General features: G+C 43.1%; 1 protein-coding gene across 1 annotated transcript in view; it reads left to right on the top strand.

Annotated features, from left to right (window-relative positions):
- vps8 (VPS8 subunit of CORVET complex) overlaps nt 1–18,209 on the top strand; it is a 961,193-nt gene that overhangs the window by 367,773 nt on the left and 575,211 nt on the right. Inside the window, exon 35 of the mRNA XM_070876055.1 lies at nt 16,930–17,077. Within this exon, the coding sequence (XP_070732156.1) occupies nt 16,930–17,077 (148 nt within the window). The remainder of the gene's footprint in view (nt 1–16,929; nt 17,078–18,209) is intronic.

Raw genomic sequence — 18,209 nt, 5'->3', positions numbered from 1 at the left:
GTTAGTCCCGCCATCCCAGGAATCAGTCTGGTGAACCTTCGCTGCACTCCCTCAATAGCAAGAAAGTCCTTCCTCAGATTAGGAGATCAAAGCTGAATACAATACTCCAGGTGAGGCCTCACCAAGGCCCTGTACAACTGGAGTAAGACCTCCCTGCTCCTATACTCAAATCCCATAGCTATGAAGGCCAACATACCATTTGCCTTCTTCACAGCCTGCTGTACCTGCATGCCAACTTTCAATGACTGATGAACCATGACACCCAGGTCTCGTTGCACCTCCCCTTTCCTAATCTGCCGCCATTCAGATAATATTCTGCCTTCGTGTTTTTGCCACCAAGTGGATAACCTCACATTTATCCACTGACGTCCCTGACTTCCCACATAGTACAGGAGGAGCATAACACGTATCTGGGCTCTCCTGTCATGACTTAATCCCTAGATTAACTTAATTTGGCAACAATAATGCTAAAGGTTACTTACTGATAAAGAACTTATCCATCATGGGGGGGACAGTATTTGTCACTGGGGACTGCAGGACCACCTCAGGAGAGAGGGGAGGAGGACAAGGAGCCTGGCGATGAACCCATGTCACCACCATCACCACCACAGGGGAGGCCTCGTGGAGCTTTCACCCCTGCAAAAGTCTTAGTCAGCAGCTCATAATTCAACGCTTTGCTTGAACAGTGAACGGCACATTTCACTGTTGCCTGCCCACTCTGTCCCACCATGTTGACTATTCCCCTTCTTATTTTGAAAATGAGACACTGCACAACAATGGTTAAGGTGAAGAAAATAATTTATGAAACATTTGTAAATTTATGAACCTTTGTCAACTTTAATTTTGAAACTTAAATACATATTTAACTTGAACACAATTTGTAAAACTTTTAACACTTTTTTAGAAAATAATCAAAACCGCATCAAACCAGAACAACCCTTGCACCGAACGTCTTTTAACTGAGGTCGCCTTATCTCTTCTCCCCCCCCCACCCTGTCACTCTTGCCCCTACCCGTATTGGGATCAAGACGCTGTGCAGCAAGGCGCGCAAAGTGCTGCTGTTGTTGGGGAGAGACAATGGAGCCGCCATTGGACCCCCTGGAGAAGCTCAGGGTATGGAAGGCCAGGCTTCTGAGTGGCAAGCCTCTTGCTCGGCCTTACCACTCGCAGGTGCTGTCAGTCTGGGTGGTATGACACTGAGGACTGCAGTGCCAAAAGCCGAGACCATCAATTGCCTCTGAGCATTGACAGCCCCGGTGTTCTCCCACATCGCAGCTACAATCTGCGACATGCCCTCCCTCATGTCCTCAGATAGTGCCGCAATGTTGCCGGAAATGCCACCCAGGACCTCGAGGAGTTGTTGGCTGAGCTCGATGCTCTCCCTTGACAGTCCCACCATATCTAGGTGTGCGTCTTTCAGCAGACCGACTTTGCTGACTCAACCTGCGAAGAGACAGCATACTGGGTTGAACCCTGGTGGTGCGTTGCTGCACATGACTTGGACCCGCTGCCTCAGATGGGACAACGCCTGTAAATGTGGCTTCCTCCGAGGAACAAATGGCCGTAGCTAAAAGAGGTGGTGATTGCATCGATCCTTCCACCCCCACCCCACCCCTCTGCAACAGCTTCATCGTCTTGTTCCTCCCGTGGAGGGTCCGCAGCATGACCCTTATCTGCCTCCTCCACCCACACATGATGGGCTGAGGTGGACGCTTCCATAGGAGGATGTTGTGCCTCAGAATCCTCATCTGCAAAATAGAAAACAACAGACGAATGGTTAGAAGCAGGAGAGGGGGCAGGGTGACATGAGTAAGGTCACATAGCGCAGGCTTATCTGAAGGACCACCACTACTGCATTATATGTTGTCGAGAGACACTGCATCATATTACCCGAGCCCGAGTCCACAGACAATACATCACATTGCCCCAACCCTAGTCCACAGCTACTACATCACATTGCGCCAACCCAGCCCATGGATTTTACAGGACTTGCCTTCAGTTTTGTATGGGTATTTGACCTCCCGGAGGCACCAGTTAGACCAGCCACTCGCTCCTCCAGGTCTGTTAATGGATGTGTTTGGTGCGGACTGCCGCCTGTGCATTGCTGCTCGTGGCGATTGTGGGACAACCTTTCCTGCAAAAATGACAATAGGAATGGTTACCAGAGGGCCGTTCTGCTCTTGTGGCACACACAGATAGCCATCAAAGCACTTATACCATATTCTGTGCATTTAATACAGTCGTCTGTTTAATGGCCCTGGTAGCTGTACGTGGTTCATACAGTACGTGGTTTGACGTGCAGAAAAATCTTTTAAGATATCAAAAAGCAGTCTTAATAATGAGTAATTAATGGCAAATAAGGTGCAACACTAAGCCTACCTATAGCAACATGTGTTAGATTTACAATTTAAGTAAACAAGGAGTGCATCAATAAAAATATTACTTACTCTCACAACTCTGCAATGATCATTCCTGCACTGCTTGTGGTCCCTGCGAATGTCATCAACTGAGGAAACCTCCTCAGCAACACGGGTCCAAAATTGGCTTATAACGGCGGGGGGTGGGGGGGTTTACTTTGACCCCTCCTATTAAACTCCCCCCATCTACTTTCAATTGCTGTGATCAGTGCCTCATTTGCATCAGGACTAAATTTCTTGGCCCTCTGTCTGCTATATTCACCCTGCAATCTTCTCTGGTCTCTGAAAAATGGTAGATTGAGACCTGGGTGTACTGCGCATGCGCGGGCGCACCCTGACAGCTGACCAGAAATCGGGGTGCGGGGGGGGGGGGGAATCGGAATGAAAAAATCGTCAAAAAAAAAATTGCGCATGCGCAGAAGGTCTGTTTTTTTTTCAGATTGGTGAATTCGGCTCCAGCACACACATGCAGTTGTGCAAGGCCGGATTTACCGCTACGGCTATTGCTGGTCACGTTTGGCGAATTTTGTGGCATCCACGTTAGCGGTATTCCGGCGCTAAAAAAAAAACGGCGCGATTATCGCCAAAAAATAGCGATAGCACTATTTTCCGTATTTCTAGCCCAAAATCTTGTGTCATCCAGGGAGCTCTAGCTTTGGATACCTTTCTATTCTCTCCCGTGGGAATTTGTCTAGTCTGTACTTCTCCTCTTTGAAGGCCTCCCATTGCTCATTTATTATTTTACCTGCCAACCTTTTATTCCAATCCATCTGGACCAGATACCTTTTCAACTCACTAAAATGATCCCTCCTCCAGTGGTATTTTCACATTTCATTTTCCTTGTCCTTTTTCATAACCAATCTAAACCTATTCTCTCGGTATCTCCCAGTTCCCTCTGATAGCTCAGGCCGTGTGTGCCAAAGGCTATCCAGCTGCTACAGACTTGCTTGCAGCTTGCCAATTGCTTCGGGAGTTTGTTTAGTGAATAGTTGGGCTATGCAGATGACCCAAGTTCATCCTGGTTTTATCTGAATTAGCTGATCTGAGCTATGGTAGTAGTAGGGTCCTACAATTATCTTTGGTGCACCTGGGCTATTGAGGGCAAAATTGTCGAGTGTGTGTGTTGCGTATGTGTACATGTCAAGTGGGGGCGTGGCTGTGCTTTTCCCCCTTCGCCCCACTGTAGATTAGCCTGGCTAACCACTGAACTTGTGGTTCAGTATAACACATGGTGTTGGCCACTTGAATGAGGTTCTGGAGATTGACTGGTGGTATGCAATGGTACCCAACAAGGAAATAACATCTTAAATGTGGGAAGAAAATGGATAAGAGAAAAAAATGCCACTCTTACATTGACACAAAGTGGCACTATTACACATACCTAAAGCTCAGTGCCAAAAAGGAAAAGTTACTGATAAAATGTATTTTCTTCTTAATTTGCACAGTTACCAAATATCCTGGAAACTACATTATCGGGACAATTGCCTAGACAGTTGCCTCTGTGTTTCTACTTGGACGCCTAGTTATATTCTGGGGTATGCAATTCCTTAGAACTGGATTGAGGTTCTGTAGCATCAGTTCATCTCCCCTTTAAGTACTGAATAAAGCCTGTGCCACACACGGCTGGGAATTAGACTGGACCCGATATTGGCCCACCTGTTGAGCAGTAAGCCTATGAGCAGCGCTGAGATCAATACTATAATCATGTTAATGAGGACTGAGCACAAATTTTGCGTGCTACCTGGACCATTTTGACCTGGCACAACTTAACATCATTAAATTAACACTGCCCGTCTTGTGACCATATCCAATTTTTAGGCCCAGGTCTTTAGAGATGGGAAGTGATTGAGTTGTCTTCCAGAAGTCTACGGGGGAAATTTTATCATGAAGGAATGTGCAACTTTGAGTGGGGTTGGGGGGGCTAAAAGCAGCTAAAATGACAGCCCGTTGGGAAGTCGGTTCCAACCTGCCGACTTAAGCATTTAACTGCAGCACGATGGCCTCGGAAGAGGCGGGTTGCCTATTAACATATGCTAATCGCTCAATTGAAACAATATAGACACAGATTTTTCAGTTTAACGTGTGATCCAAGGGTTTTCCGGACTTCCTGAAATTTGCCAGTGAAAGCAAAGTGGGAACAAAGCAGTAATTGAGGGGGTCAATCAATCTATTGGGAATATGGCAGAAAATACTCAGTATTCATAGCTGCTTTCTTACCTGCTAGTGTTCAGTACTTTGCTGAGAGTCGACTTTCTACACTTTGGAGGTTTCTTCCGCAATTTGAAGGTTTGATATATCAGGTCAGGATGGTTGTCACATATGCTGCCTTAGATTGGATCTCAGATGATAACCAAGATGACCAGCAGCAGGTCACAGACCTGTAGCTGCACAGAAGAGAGGGGAGCAGCTTGCAGGAGATTCTGTGACATTCACTGCACATCTTAAAACTGATTGCTGCCGTTGACCAAAGATGATTTGACTGAATCTGATTTTGCACCTTATCTGGTCAATGTTGAGTCTGTGAAAATAACACATGCTGCCATCAGAGTAGCAATGTTGATGATGTTCGAAGATGGAAGGTTGCTAAAAAATGAGAAATTTGAAAAATCTTTCACCGAGTGTCTGCCAATGTAAAAATGCCAAGAACTACACTCTATTAAAGCATTTAAAAAGCACCAATGAATTAGACATTCAGAGGACTTTTCCTTGTATGCACAGGTAGCAGTCAAGATTGCTGCCAATATCAGAGGGAAAAGAATTAAAGTATGGCTGTGGATGGGGTCTGATGTTGAAGGTGACTAACATGCCTCCATATGGTGCAAAGTTCTTAAAGGAATAATATTCATAGGTGGTTCCCAGTTTATATTCATTAGTGTGTGAAGATTGGCCTGGACCTGGAACTCTTTCCCTGAAAAGCTGTGGATGCTGAATCATTTGAAACTTTCAAGATTGCGGTCAATAGATTTTTGTTAGGTAACAGTATCAAGGGATTTGGAACAAAAGCACATAAATGGGTTTGAAGTACAGATCCACCATGATCTAATTAAAAGAAATAAAGACTTGCATTTATATAGCACCTTTCACGACCACCAGACGTTCCAAAGCGTTTTGCTGCCAATAAAGTACTTTTTGCAGTGTAGTCACTGTTGTATGGCGGAACAGACTCGGCGGAAAAGACTCGACGTGCTGAATGATTGACTCCTGTTCCTATGTTTGTAGCAGGAAGAAAATTGATTATAGATGCTGTGATGATGGACGATCTTGACATTCAATAACTACCGCTCTTTTGCTGCAGAGGATGATTTGCAAACAGCTTATTTAGTGCATTTTCACAATATTTTGTTGTACATCACAGTTGGGGTTCCCGTTAAGACTGTGCTTTTAATTCAATATTCTTACAAAATCTTACAAAGGAGGAGAATTAGATCAGTATTGGTCTGAAAATAGCACAGTGCAAATGAGCAAAATAATAACCGGGTAAACACAGAACTGTAGAATTGCACTCACTATGCCCAGGCATAAGTAGCCTATAATTTCAAGCAACTAATTTGTTAAGGCCAGGCTGGTAATTTATTGTGTTTAAAGGAAACACCACCCTGTTACGAAATGAGAAACACCATCTGTGCTGTTCAGTAAAACTTGGCTTCTAACTTTACATTTGAGGAACTGCACTTGTTTCAGTGTACGATCTGCATAGGCTGAGAGCATAGTAGATATTCTTTTCTGGAGGTGTGCTGAGCAGCTTGTGCACATATGTTGTTTAGGTAGAGTTGGGACAATAAGTAAAATTCTGGATTTTTAAAATTAGATGAGGCTTCTGTTTTGGGCAATTTCTGGCTGAGGATGGAATGGGCTGCACATTGTCCTGCTGTTACTTCAAATATTATTTGCTGATTATCAGTTTAAGGCCATCATTTGTTGCATTGATCAAAGTGACATTCTGATATCATGTCAAAAGTGCTTCTCTGCTATACTTTAGTGCCTTGGCAGGAATTCCATCTGCTCCTGAGGCCTTGTTGTTCTTGAGCTGACGGATGCCCTTTTCTACCTCAATATCTGGAAGGAGGAGAGCATGCCAGGCGATCTCAGAGATGCCGTAATTGTGACCATCTTCAAAAAAGGGGACAAATCCGACTGTGGTAACTACAGCGGAATCTCCCTGCTGTCGGCCACTGAGAAAGTCATTGCAAGAATCCTCCTCAATCGTCTTCTCCCCGTGGCTGAAGAGCTCTTCCTAGAGTCACAATGCGGATTCCTTCCACTAAGGGGCACAACGGACATGATCTTCACCGCACATCAACTACAAGAGAAATCAACCCTTGTATATGGCTGCCTTTGATCTCACAAAGGCCTTTGACACTGTCAACCGTGAGGAAGCATGGAGTGTCCACCACAGACCCAATCCACGTCCAGACTGGGGTCAGGCAGGGCTGCGTCGTCGCACCAATGCTTTTCTCGATCTTCCTTGTTGCAATGCTCCATCTCACTCTCAACAAGCTCCCTGCTGGAGTGGAACGAAACTATAGAACCAATGGAAACCTGTTCAACCTTCACCTCCAGGCTAGATCCAAGGTCGTCTCATCCTTGGTCATCGAACTACAGTACGCAGACGACGCTTGCGTCTGCGTACACTGAAGCCGAACTCCAAGCCATCGTCAACACCGTCATGAATGCATGGGGCTTACGCTAAACATCCGTAAGACAAAGGTCCTCCACCAACGTGACCCCACCACAGCACTGTCCCCCGATTATCAAAATCCATGGCGCAGCCTTGGACAATGTGGACCATTTTCCATACCTTGGAAGCCTACTATCAGCAAGGGCAGACATTGATGACGAGGTCCAACACCGCCTCCAGTGTGCCAGCACAGCCATCAGTCACCTGAGGAATAGAGTGTTTGAAGACCAAGACCTCAAATCTGACACCAAGCTTATGGTCTACAGGGCAGTAGTGGTACTTGCCTTCCTATCTAGCTCAGAGATGTGGACCATATACAGCAGACATCTCAAAGTGCTGGAGAAGTAACACCAACGCTGCCTCTGCAAGATCCTGCAAATCCACTGGGAGGATAGACGAACCAGCATCCGTATTCTAAATCAGGCCAACATCCCCGGCATCAAAGCACTGACCACACTCGACCAGCTCCGTTGGGTGAGCCACATCGTTCGCATGCCTCCCTAAGACTCCCTAAGCAAGCGCTCTACTCGGTACTCTTACACAGCAAGCGAGCCCCAGGTGGGCAGAGGAAACATTTCAAGGACACCCTCAAAGCCTCCTTGATAAAGTGCAACATCCCCACCGACACCTGGGAATCCCTGGCCGAAGACTGCCCAAAGTGGAGGAAGAGCATCTGGGAGGGCGCTGAGCACCTCGAGTCTTGTCGCCAAGAGCATGCAGAAATCAAGTGCAGGCAGCGGAAGGAGCGTGCGCAAACCAGGCTTCCCACCCACGCTTTCCTTCAACCACTGTCTTCCCCACCTGTTGGAGACTGTAATTCCAGCATTGGAATACAATCACCTGAGAACTCATTTTTAGAGTGGAAGCAAATCTTCCTCGATTCAGAGGAACTCCTATGATGATGATTCTGATATCATAAACACATTTCCGAATTGAAACTGCCGCACATTTAATTCTTTACAAGTCCAAAAGCTGCTGCAGGTAGCAGATGGCAGCTAATAGAATGGCTCCATGTGCTCCAACATGCTCTTTTTCAATGGGATACTCTTAACAAACTGAATTACTAGTGATTTGTATTTAAAAATTTGCTAGCTTGGCATAAAAATGTAATTTTTGATCAAAACTGCACACAAATCACAAAGGATATTGGCTTGAATTTTGGAGTGATAATGACGGCAAACTGTCAGCATTCGCCATCATTACCCCTCTGAAACTGACCATAACTTCAGGATTCAAGCCTGACTTAGCTCATGCGCAGATAAACACTGAAATCCTTAAGTTGCGGTGTGTCATTCCTTGCTCCGCCATAGGCTGCGCTGTGGAACTCTGCCATAGCCGGCAATCAGTGAAATCAGTTGAACTGTCAAAAACTTAAGCTTTTCCACTGTAAAATCGCTGTTAAACTCCTTATTAAATATTAAGCCTTGTTGGAATAGGTTTCACTGGGGTTTTAACGGCATATTGACTGCTGAACAACTATTCAATGTCAAATCCTGCATTATGATAAAAAAATAAAAATCGAGTAATTTTCTTTTTTTTTTTAAGTTTGATTATCATATTTCAACTTCTACCTTAACTCCATCTGTAGGTCCCAATCTTTATTTCACTCTAAAATGTTTAAGAAGTGAATTGAATCAGTGTTTTTTATTTCCTGGTGAATACCTGTGAATTCTTCAATGTGATTGGCTGCTTAGACAGCTTGGTGACACTGTTCTGCCCTGGGGATAACCTTCCGACAGCGCTACAATCAATTCAACATCCAGAAAGCTTACATTTTCGCCACAGAGATCACAAGATCTCTGTGGGCAGCTTTCTTCAAGGTCAGCGTCAATCGCCGTCGCTGCACCGCTGACTGCAAATTCCAGGCCATTGCCTTGATCATTCTAAAGATGTTATAATATCATTGTAGGGCTCTGCATGCTGACCTATATAAATGTAGTTCTTTAAGATGCAGAGATCATTAATTAGTGCAGTATACTTCCCAGGAAACCTCAAACACAAGCCTAAATTATCCACACTGGCCAGCCATTGTCAAAGTGGCGGAGTCAGACTAGCCAGCAATTCTTCATGAGTTTCAGGGATACTGTAGAAGATCAAAGGTTATATATGACATTTTTTTCCAGATGTGCATAATGACTTTTTTAATATGGCAGAAGTTACTCAATTTTTGGGTTTTCTCAAAGTTCATATTTCCGTTTCAGATTTGCTTGCATTATTGTATTTTCATTTTGCCTAATCATGTGGCTTTGCTCGTGCTGCTTTTGGATTTCCTTACCTTTGAATATACTGATGAATGCCGGATCTAGTAATGGGAAATGAATCGGAGCAGATAAGTGAGGCACAGGGGATCATCTATGCAATAGTGATCACAACATCACAAGCTTTAACATAATGATTGAGACAGACATAAGTAAAATAAAGACCAAAGTAATAGATTGGAAAACAGCTAATTTTGAAGAGATAAGAATGGAATTAGGGAAGATAAACTGGAAAAATATCAACAAACAGAACAGCAGGTGGGAATGTTTAAAAAGATGATCAATAGAGTTCAGGAGAAATATATTGCTCCAAAAAAGCAAGAACAAACGAGCCAGTAATGACACACCATGGATGAATAAAGAGATACAGGCAAAATTGAGACAAAAGTAAAATACATACATTAATTACATAGACAATAAAGGAGAAGATGGCAAAGGGAACATGGAAAGATTAGGAAAGAAGTAAAAAAACAATTCGGAAGGCAAAGAGGAACTATGGAATAAAATTATCAAAGAATGTAAAAATAAATAGTGAAGCATTCTACAGACACAAATACCAGCAGGAAAATCAGGATAGGGATAGCGCTACTACGGGATGAACAAGATAGATTCACAGATAATGACCATGAAATGGCAAAAATATTAAATATAAGTCCTGTGCTTCAATATTCGCTGGGGAGACTCGCAAGGTGGACATGACATTAGAAGAGATCCAAAAAAGATATCAAGGTATTTAAGATAGAAAGGGGGAGATAATTGATAAACTAGTCAAACATGGAGCAGATAAAACCCCTGGTCTGCATAGAAACATAGAAAATAGGTGCAGGAGTAGGCCATTCGGCCCTTCGAGCCTGCACCACCATTCAATGAGTTCATGGCTGAACATGCAACTTCAGTACCCCATTCCTGTTTTCTCGCTATACCCCTTGATTCCCCTAGTAGTAAGGACTACATCTAATTCCTTTTTGAATATATTTAGTGAATTGGCCTCAACAACTTTCTGTGGTAGAGAATTCCACAGGTTCACCACTCTCTGGGTGAAGAAGTTTCTCTTCATCTCGGTCCTAAATGGCTTACCCCTTATCCTTAGATTGTGACCCCTGGTTCTGGACTTCCCCAACATTGGGAACATTCTTCCTGCATCTAACCTGTCTAAACCCGTCAGAATTTTAAACGTTTCTCTGAGATTCCCTCTCATTCTTCTGAACTCCAGTGAATACAAGCCCAGTTGATCCAGTCTTTCTTGATAGGTCAGTCCCGCCATCCCGGGAATCAGTCTGGTGAACCTTCGCTGCACTCCCTCAATAGCAAGAATGTCCTTCCTCAGGTTAGGAGACCATAACTGCACGCAATACTCCAGGTGTGGCCTCACCAAGGCCCTGTACAACTGTAGTAACACCTCCCTGCCCCTGTACTCAAATCCCCTCGCTATGAAGGCCAACATGCCATTTGCTTTCTTAACCGCCTGCTGTACCTGCATGCCAATCTTCAATGACTGATATACCATGATACCCAGGTCTCGTTGCACCTCCCCTTTTCCTAATCTGTCACCATTCAGATAATAGTCTGTCTCTCTGTTTTTACCACCAAAGTGGATAACCTCACATTTATCCACATTATACTTCATCTGCCATGCATTTGGCCACTCACCTAACCTATCCAAGTCATTCTGCAGCCTCATAGCATTCTCCTCGCAGCTCACACTGCCACCCAACTTGGTGTCATCCGCAAATTTGGAGATACTACATTTAATCCCCTCGTCTAAATCATTAATGTACAATGTAAACAGCTGGGGCCCCAGCACAGAACCTTGTGGTCCGCTTCCCCCATCCCCCTATCCCAGGCTGAATGGCCTCCTCCCTCCTGATCCCCGCACCTAACTACACCTGAAAGGCTTCCCACTCCACCCCTCTCCCCTCTCTTCCCCACCCCTTCCCTCTCTTTTCTACCCCCCACTCCGCCCCCAACCCCCCGTCCCCCTTTATTCTCTTACCTCTCCTACTGTTTCTGTCCGGGCATCTGCTGCACTTACCTGCGCCGATTTCCTTACCTGCGCCAATTTCTTTAACTCTCCGGAAGGTTTTTCTGCAGAGGCCACATACGTTGGCCTAAGCAGAACTGGAGTAACTCTCAGCTAGCCAAACTTGCCTAAATGGCCAAAATTGGTGCAGTTGGCAGTTACGCCCCCTTTGGCTGAAAAAAAAACATACCAAAAAAACATACCTAAAAAACTGTCATAACTAACTGAGTTACACTGGCGCAAATTGATTGGGGAAACTGTTTTTTTAAAAGGAGGAATAAGGAAACCGCATAATCCTTCAAAAATAAGAGTCTAAATTGGATAGCGACGCAAAGGGATCTAGTGATACAGATTCACAAATCATTAAAAGTAGTAATGCAGGTTGACAGTCATAAAAATATTTAAACAAAGCACTGGGGTTTATTTTTCGATGAATAGAATTCAAAAGCAGAGAAGTTACATTAAATTGTATAGAACCTTGGTTAGACCACACTTGGAGTACAGTGCTTATTTCTGGTATCCATATAACAAAAAGGATATAGATGCACACTGTACAAAAAAGATTCACAAGGATGATATCTGAACTGAGGTTATAACTATTAAGAAAGACTGAACAGGCTGGGGCTCTTTTATCTAGAAAAGAGAATACTGAGAGGTGACCTGAGAAAGGACTTTAAAATTATGAATGCTTTCGATACGTTATACATAGAGATGATGTTTCCACTTGTAGATGTGGCCAAAACTCGGGGCCATAAATATAAGATAGTCACCAATAAATCTAATAAGGAATTCAGGGGAAACTTCTTTACTTAGCGAATGGTTGGTATGTAGAACTTGCAACCACATCGAGTAGTTGAGGCGAATAGCATAGATGCATTTAAGGGGAAGCTAGATAAGTACATGAGGGAGAATGGAATAGAAGAATATATTGGTACGGTGAGGTGAAGTAAGGTGGAGGAGGCGGCTCCTGTGGAGCATAAACACTGGAGCATAGACCTGTTGGACCGAATGGCTTGTTTCTGTGCTGTAAATAGTTTGTAATACTATTTAATATATTAAACAATTTATTTTCACTAAAGAGCAAACACCCTATTGGGTGAGTGTCCAGAAATTTCCATCAAAAATCTATCAGTCCTAGCTACATAAATTTTGGTAAATTAATTACATTGGTGATCACTGGCATTTTTTACACTAGGCAGATGGTCAGTAAAAGCATTGCTCACACTGCGGTGGGTGAACGGTGACTTGTGTATGGGAATTTATGGACAGCTTATTTGCCAAAATTTTGAAGTTTGAAGTCATACAAAAACTTATTTAAACTATTTGAGTTGATCAATAGTTGCATAATAGTATATGGGAAGAAATGCATAGAAGATGGAGCAATAGTTAATCGATTTTAATTGTTAGCTACAGCTCCAGGTACAAGACCAGTTGGTGGTAGGTAAGTCTATTTGTCTGTTATATTCCTATATATGCATGAAAAGGACTATGGTTGGAAATTTGATTGCCTAATACGGGTCCATTTGATGGCTAATCGCACTATTTTCTCTAAGCCAGGAACTTTGACGCCGTGCCAAATGATTCAACTTTCTGTAACAACAATTCTTATAAAGACAAAAGTATAGTTTGTGCATGGAACCATTCAGAAACATAGAAACATAGAATATAGGTGCAGGAGTAGGCCATTCGGCAGTTCGAGCCTGCACCGCCATTCAATGAGATCATGGCTGAACATGCAACTTCACTACCCCAATCCTGCTTTCTCGCCATACCCCTTGATCCCCCTAGTAGTAAGGACGACATCTAACTCCTTTTTGAATATATTTAGTGAATTGGCCTCAACAACTTCTTGTGGTAGAGAATTCCACAGGTTCACCACTCTCTGGGTGAAGAAGTTTCTCCTCATCTCGGTCCTAAATGGCTTACCACTTATCATTAGATTGTGAACCCTGGTTCTGGACTTCCCAAACATTGGGAACATTCTTCCTGCATCCAACCTGTCTAAACCTGTCAGAATTTTAAACGTTTCTATGAGATCCCCTCTCATTCTCCTGAACTCCAGTGAATACAAGCCCAGTTGATCCAGTCTTTCTTGATAGGTCAGTCCCGCCATCCCGGGAATCAGTCTGGTGAACCTTCGCTGCACTCCCTCAATAGCAAGAATGTCCTTCCTCAAGTTAGGAGACCAAAACTGTACGCAATACTCTAGACGTGGCCTCACCAAGGCCCTGTACAACTGTAGTAACACCTCCCTGTCCCTGTACTCAAATCCCCTCGCTATGAAGGCCAACATGCCATTTGCTTTCTTAACCGCCTGCTGTACCTGCATGCCAACCTTCAATGACTGATGTACCATAACACCCAGGTCTCGTTGCACCTCCCCTTTTCCTAATCTGTCACCATTCAGATAATAGTCTGTCTCTGTTTTTACCACCAAAGTGGATAACCTCACATTTATCCACATTATACTTCATCTGCCATGCATTTGGCCACTCACCTAACCTATCCAAGTCACTCTGCAGCCTCATAGCATCCTCCTCGCAGCTCACACTGCCACCCAACTTAGTGTCATCCGCAAATTTGGAGATACTACATTTAATCCCCTCGTCTAAATCAGTAATGTACAATGTAAACAGCTGGGGCCCCAGCACAGAACCTTGCGGTACCCCACTAGTCACTGCTTGCCATTCTGAAAAGTACCCATTTACTCCTACTCTTTGCTTCCTGTCTGCCAACCAGTTCTCAATCCACATCAGCACACTACCCCCAATCCCATGTGCTTTAACTTTGCACATTAATCTCTTGTGTGGGACCTTGTCGAAAGTCTTCTGAAAGTCCAAATATACCACATCAACTGGTTCTCCCTTGTCCACTCTACTGGAAACAGAATTCTAGAAGATTTGTCAAGCATGATTTCCCTTTCATAAATCCATGCTGACTTGGACCTATCATGTCACCTCTTTCCAAATGCACTGCTATGACATCCTTAATAATTGATTCCATCATTTTACCCACTACCGATGTCAGGCTGACCGGTCTATAATTCCGTTTTCTCTCCCTCCTTTTTTAAAAAGTGGGGTTACATTAGCTACCCTCCACTCCATAGGAACTGATCCAGAGTCTATGGAATGTTGGAAAATGACTGTCAATGCATCCACTATTTCCAAGGCCACCTCCTTAAGTTCTCTGGGATGCAGTCCATCAGGCCCTGGGGACTTATCGGCCTTCAATCCCATCAATTTCCCCAACACAATTTCCCGATGAATAAGGATTTCCCTCAGTTCCTCCTTCTTACTAGACCCTCTGACCCCTTTTATATCCGGAAGGTTGTTTGTGTCCTCCTTAGTGAATACTAAGAACCAAAGTATTTGTTCAGTTGGTCTGCCATTTCTTTGTTCCCCGTCATGACTTCCCTTGATTCTGACTGCAAGGGACCTACGTTTGTCTTTACTAACCTTTTTCTCTTTACATATCTATAGAAGATTTTGCAGTCCGTCTTAATGTTCCCTGCAAGCTTCCTCTCGTATTCTATTTTCTCTGCCCTAATCAAACGCTTTGTCCTCCTCTGCTGGGTTCTAAATTTCTCCCAGTCCCCGGGTTCGCTGCTATTTCTGGCCAATTTGTATGCCACTTCCTTGGCTTTAATACTATCCCTGATTTCCCTTGATAGCCACGGTTGAGCCACCTTCCCTTTTTTATTTTTATGCCAGACAGGGATGTACAATTGTTGTAGTTCATCCATGCGGTCTCTAATGTCTGCCATTGCCCATCCACAGTCAACCCCTTAAGTATCATTCGCCATTTTGATAGACATGAAGTGTGGTGAGATTCCCTCACTCCCCACTAATTAAGACAGTTCTTCTGTTGAAATTCTCTAATATAGTCATGCCCAAATATTATTTTAAACTGAGTGACTGCTGCCAATGCACCGGAAGCTGCACAGAATCATTCTGCGCATAACTGTCAGGTCACAAATTTTAAAAATAGCGTTCACCACAGCAGATGGAGGATCTGAGAAGTGCTGAAGCACATCATAAATAAAGTTTCATTAATGTTCGAGATTCCCAATCTACCGTCCCTACGATTGTTACAGGAATCTCCGAATGCTTCTCATCTCAGAAGAGTAATTTGCAAAATATTAACAAACTCAACTACCCGTAGGCAAAAAAAATGGTGCTGTGGCCAAACTATCCCCCACTTGAAAACTCCCGACTCTGACCAACCACAATTTAGTGCACAAACAAGTGGCCTCATACCTGAGTAAATTCTACAATTCACACAATTAATAAATTAAACTACAACCGAACAAGATTTTTAAAATCCGCTTCTTTAATCCTCATTTTGGGAAGTCCGACGACAACAAACAAAAAAACCCACTAGAACGGCGCATGCACAACTACGTCCGCTTTGTTGGCAGCAGTCGCGTCCTATTTTAAAATAATTAAGTAAAAACAGATTCTCTGTTTACCCCCCCCCCCATCCCCAAACTTGCAAAATTGTGACCTAAAATCCCGAGAGGAATACCACCTTGTATATATTAAAATAAAAAAACATTTTAAACATTGCCTTTAAAGGATTTGTGAATTTAGCTTTTTGAAAGGCGAGACATTAAAATTGGACAGAAATTACACATGGATAGGAGTAGTACAAAAAATAAACTCAATAATATAAAAATCTGTGTTTGTTGTCAGAGCTGGCAGTCACCCACCTGAGTATGATTAATACTCCAGGCTCCTGACAACAGCCTAAAGTCCTAATCCCAGTCACATAGTCAATTGTCAACACTGAAAGTTTAAAGGCAACAAACTTCCTTAAACTATGTATCAGTAATTGGAAAGAATTGGGTGTATCTTTCTCCTCCCCACTCCCCACCCCCAATAGTTATTTTAAAGACTTCAGAATTGAATCGGTGTAAAATGGAGAGGGTTGTGAAGCATTACAGAGACAGAGCAGCCGATTTCTTATGATTGGATGTTACATTTGACCTTTAATTTAAAGTTCGGCTCAGAATGAAAATTGCATTTTACTAAATTTGGACTGGGAATTGTGGGAGACGACTTCTGGCATTCACTATAGCAAAATCATCATTGTTGGCTGAAGTTTTGTACTTGGGCAGTCCCCAATCCGCAGTTTAATGGACAGGATAATCGTGGGTGGCGAGTGCGCACGAAAAAAACTTACTTGCACCATATCCAAGTTTCAACATTAATTTTTATGCTGTGTTCATACCTCAGTATAAAATTATAAACTAGTTTTTTTTATCCCCCATTCATTCTGGATAAATTTGTGCCTGATTGGACCATAATATTCTAGCGTGTCAAAAAACATGTCCTTTAATTGTATGCTCACTAAAAATTAAAATAAATTGCTAAATTTCTACTCACTACGCCTAGAGATGTTTTTATTATGCATAGAACATGTTTTTATTTTACATAATTACATATTTGTCAGGATTTACTCAATGCTCCTAAATTCGCGACAGTAGATCTCTCATCTTTCTGCTATAAATGCGTTAGTCTGTCCATTTTATCAGTGCTCACTATGTTTGATTTGCAGAGATGGCGTGCAAGTGAATCGAGAGCTGCTGCAGTTGAATCCTGACATCCATGAACAATACATCGACCTGCTTTGCCAGTATGATCCACACCGGGTAACGGATTTTCTGAGGGTATCGGAACATTACAGACTCGAAGAAGCCATTCAGGTACTGCTTAACTGTGTATATGAGAATGGTATTAATGAAGTGTCTGATCAAAATAGTGTTACAGAAAGTCCTTACCCAGGCCAGTTCTCTCTTTCTTCCACAAACAATCCAGCCAAGACTGGATCACAACATTTCATTATAAAATACATAACCATCCTCGTGCTATTTTTTCTATACCAGTAATCTGCAATACCACATGTCCCAGTAGGAGGTGCTGTGTAGTGAGATTGCTTTGCTAATATTAGTAACACCAGTGCGACTTATACCACAATGCCTTATCTCAGGAATAATCCTGTAGAAATTGGAGCCTATTTAGAAGTGATGAAATCTTGCCAGTACAGCGAGATATCGCTTGTAAAATCGAACAAAATGGGGACTTGGTAAATCAGTCCTACTAAAACTCTCCCAAAGCCATCCTGAAATCAATGGAATGAAAATCAGATGGATTATCTACTCCACCAGATTACCAACCATACGATGAAGACAAAAAATTACTCTTTCCAATGATTTCGTTTTTAAAAAAAAAGTTGAATTTTGAAAGCAAACAAAGCCTTTTTTTGTGGGAAAGTGATGAAAAGGAAGGATAGGATAGGGAAACCAGCTAACGATAAAGAGACTTCTGACACCTCTCATCCCTACTCTGGGGAGGAGAAAGTGGGGTTTTGGGGCAGTGGATGGACTGTCGAGGGTGAGGTGAGTAATAGTGGAATGAGGGCAAGGATTTGAGTAAGTAATAGAAAAGGGAAGAGGTAGATGTAGGAATTGGGTGTGAGGAGGGAGAGGAAGGAGAGCAGGTCGTGGAAAGGTCAAGGTGAAGGAGTGGGAACAAGTGGTGGATGAATCACAAGTTTGAATACAGTACTTGTTACATCTGGGGATGACACTAAATTGCAGCTTTTCATTATAAATCAACCACGTAATGCGAGCTTGAAAAGCGGGACTTGAAATAATGCAGTAATTGGAATAAATTGTCCTGCACTTGTAGAAACTAGCCACTAGGTGGCTGCTGAGCAGTCTTTCACTTGCAGAATTGTGACCATCTTCTTCCCAAAGTTTGGAAGCCAAGAAAAACAAACTTGTTCCCTTGTATCGATTTCTTCCTTTAAACACTTCTTTATTTCATTGAAAGTTC

Source organism: Pristiophorus japonicus, chromosome 3 (assembly GCF_044704955.1).
Source record: "Pristiophorus japonicus isolate sPriJap1 chromosome 3, sPriJap1.hap1, whole genome shotgun sequence".
NCBI classification, from domain to species: Eukaryota; Metazoa; Chordata; class Chondrichthyes; family Pristiophoridae; genus Pristiophorus; species Pristiophorus japonicus.
Note: the sequence above shows the minus strand (reverse complement) of the source record. Positions and strands in the feature narration are given on the sequence as shown.